Source organism: Octopus bimaculoides, chromosome 9, assembly GCF_001194135.2.
Source record: "Octopus bimaculoides isolate UCB-OBI-ISO-001 chromosome 9, ASM119413v2, whole genome shotgun sequence".
Classification (NCBI taxonomy): Eukaryota; Metazoa; Mollusca; class Cephalopoda; order Octopoda; family Octopodidae; genus Octopus; species Octopus bimaculoides.
This window is the reverse complement of record NC_068989.1, coordinates 28,376,957-28,379,269: the sequence shown is the minus strand read 5'-3', so window position 1 is coordinate 28,379,269 and position 2,313 is coordinate 28,376,957. Positions and strand designations below refer to the sequence as shown.

The following is a 2,313-nucleotide window of genomic DNA, read 5'->3' as shown; positions in this document are numbered from 1 at the left end:
CAAACTCACACACGCACACACACTCACACACAGATATATATATATGTAGCAAATCAGGAAAGTGGAAATTTTTGGGTTTTATTTATTATACGTGTTTCATTTACTAATAGGAATTAAAAAGATTTACACGTTAGACAGACATGTAAGGAATTTGTAGTTAGAAATGCGTCAGAGAAAACACCTGGGATTTACCCAAACTATCTGTGCGCGTGTATGTGTGTGTGTGTATGTGTGTGTGTGTGTGTGTGTGTGTGCGTGCGTGCGTTTGTGCGTAAACTCGTGAGAATGTGTGTGTGAATATAACGGAAGAAGGGGAGATCCACACCGTGTTCTACAGAAAAGCAGCCAGTAGAGATGTGTTTGTCCAATACAATTCAGCACTTTCACTCGGTGTTAAAATAGGATACGCCAGAAATTAACTTGCACGCATCCAGGGCAAGTGCAGCAGAACGGAGGACAAGGTGACCCACACTACACGCTTCCTAGATAAATTGAAAACCAACGGGTACCCTAGATCCATTGTAAATCGGCTTAAGTACCCAAGATTATTCTGTTAGAAATAGCAACGAAATCTCCTTCAAATTACAGGAGATATCGGATACTGTGACTTTGAAAGGACTGTGCATGAAGAAAGACTGGGACGGATACCGATGGATTACTTTTGATCATGCTTTTGATCATATTTCTGTTTAATCAAGGCTGGCCCTGGGCTAAATGACAACAACAATAACATCAACACCAAATTCCATAAAATAAATTTTATAAGAGATAAGAAATGGGAAGTTTCCAGCTTAATCCACCACCAATTTAAACATTTTTGCTCACCTGTATATCTTTCTCAAGGAAACTTTCATTTTCTCCTTCCTCTGTTTTGTCTCCAATGGCAGAAGGATTACCACTTGAGGTAAATGTACTTAACACTGCTGTTGTTGACTTGGAGCCTGGTACGAATTTGCCAGTTCGTGCTAACATTGTCGAATGCGACTGCTGTTGCTGTTGTTCTTTCCCTCGAGTCTTGTATACGTGGTATGCCTGTTATTGAAAGAGGAGACTAAAGTTATGAATAATAATTTAATTATAAAGTGTTTCTGTAGTACAGCCTTTGTGTAACGATGAAGTTACATAACAAGCGTAACACTTGAGAAATTTATCAATGAAAATTAGAAGAAATGAATAATTTCACAAAATTGCTTATGCCATTCTGATCACAAAATGTTAATTAAATATGAAGCTTTAGAACTAAATAAAGTTGTCGAGGGACGGGAAAATGTGCTATTGAAGCTTCTGATGATTTACCGAGAAAATATCCTCCAAAAATTGGTGGTTTCCTAATTAGAGAAGTCTAATTAATAGTAATGGAAACAAAATTAATATTCACCACACATAACTGTTGTACTTCTCTGTATATGAGAAAGAGAATAATAAAATCTCGCATTGGCACAAGGTCAGGAGCTAGGAAGGAATGTTTGTCAATTGAATCATCGGATGTACGTGTTCTATAATTCAATTCTATCAAACATGGACAGATGTGAAGCAAAGTTACAGACAAATATTTCGTATATTCGATGAAATAAAATAAAATAAGAAACTTAAGAGAACTTATAAACCTATATAAGTGTGTGTGTGCGCGCGCACGCACACACACACACATTTATGTGTGACACTTTGGGCGAGTGTCTTCTAGTATAGCCTTAGCCGACCGAAGCCTTATGAGTGGATTTTGTAGATGGAAACTAAAAGAAACTCGTCGTATATATATACATCCAATTATATATATATATATATATATATATATATATATATATATATATATGTATGTATATATATATGTATATATAAAAAGTTTCTTATGTGTGTATTTATGTTTGCGTATATGTGTGTATATGTATATATATGTATATATATATATGTGTATATATTTGTATATGTATATATGTATATATAGGAGAGTACATGCATATGGGAGTATGCATATTTTTACACATACACATGTTTTTTTTTCTGTACGTATGTGTACATGCAGTTGTTTTGATTATATACCTGTATATTTTTGTTTATGTAGATGTATATATGTTGTTTCTTTGTGTGTATACGCATATTTATGTTTTATGTTTCTTGTATATATGGATATCTTTATCAATATACGTATGTATGTATACGTATATAAGTGCGTGTATGTATATGTGTATGTATGTATATGTGTTTGTATGTATATGTCTATATATATATGCATGTGTGTGTATATATGTATGTATCTGTGTATATATGTGTATGTGTATGTATGTATGTATGTGTGTATATATATATATATAT

At 33.5% G+C, this 2,313-nt stretch overlaps 1 protein-coding gene across 5 annotated transcripts in view; it reads right to left on the bottom strand.

Annotated features, from left to right (window-relative positions):
- LOC106877599 (probable G-protein coupled receptor CG31760) overlaps positions 1-2,313 on the bottom strand; it is a 1,064,573-nt gene that overhangs the window by 49,285 nt on the left and 1,012,975 nt on the right. For all 5 annotated transcript variants that reach the window (XM_052970509.1, XM_052970508.1, XM_052970506.1 and 2 more), the window contains one exon: positions 826-1,032. In XM_052970509.1, coding sequence (XP_052826469.1) covers positions 826-1,032 — 207 coding nt within the window. The remainder of the gene's footprint in view (positions 1-825; positions 1,033-2,313) is intronic.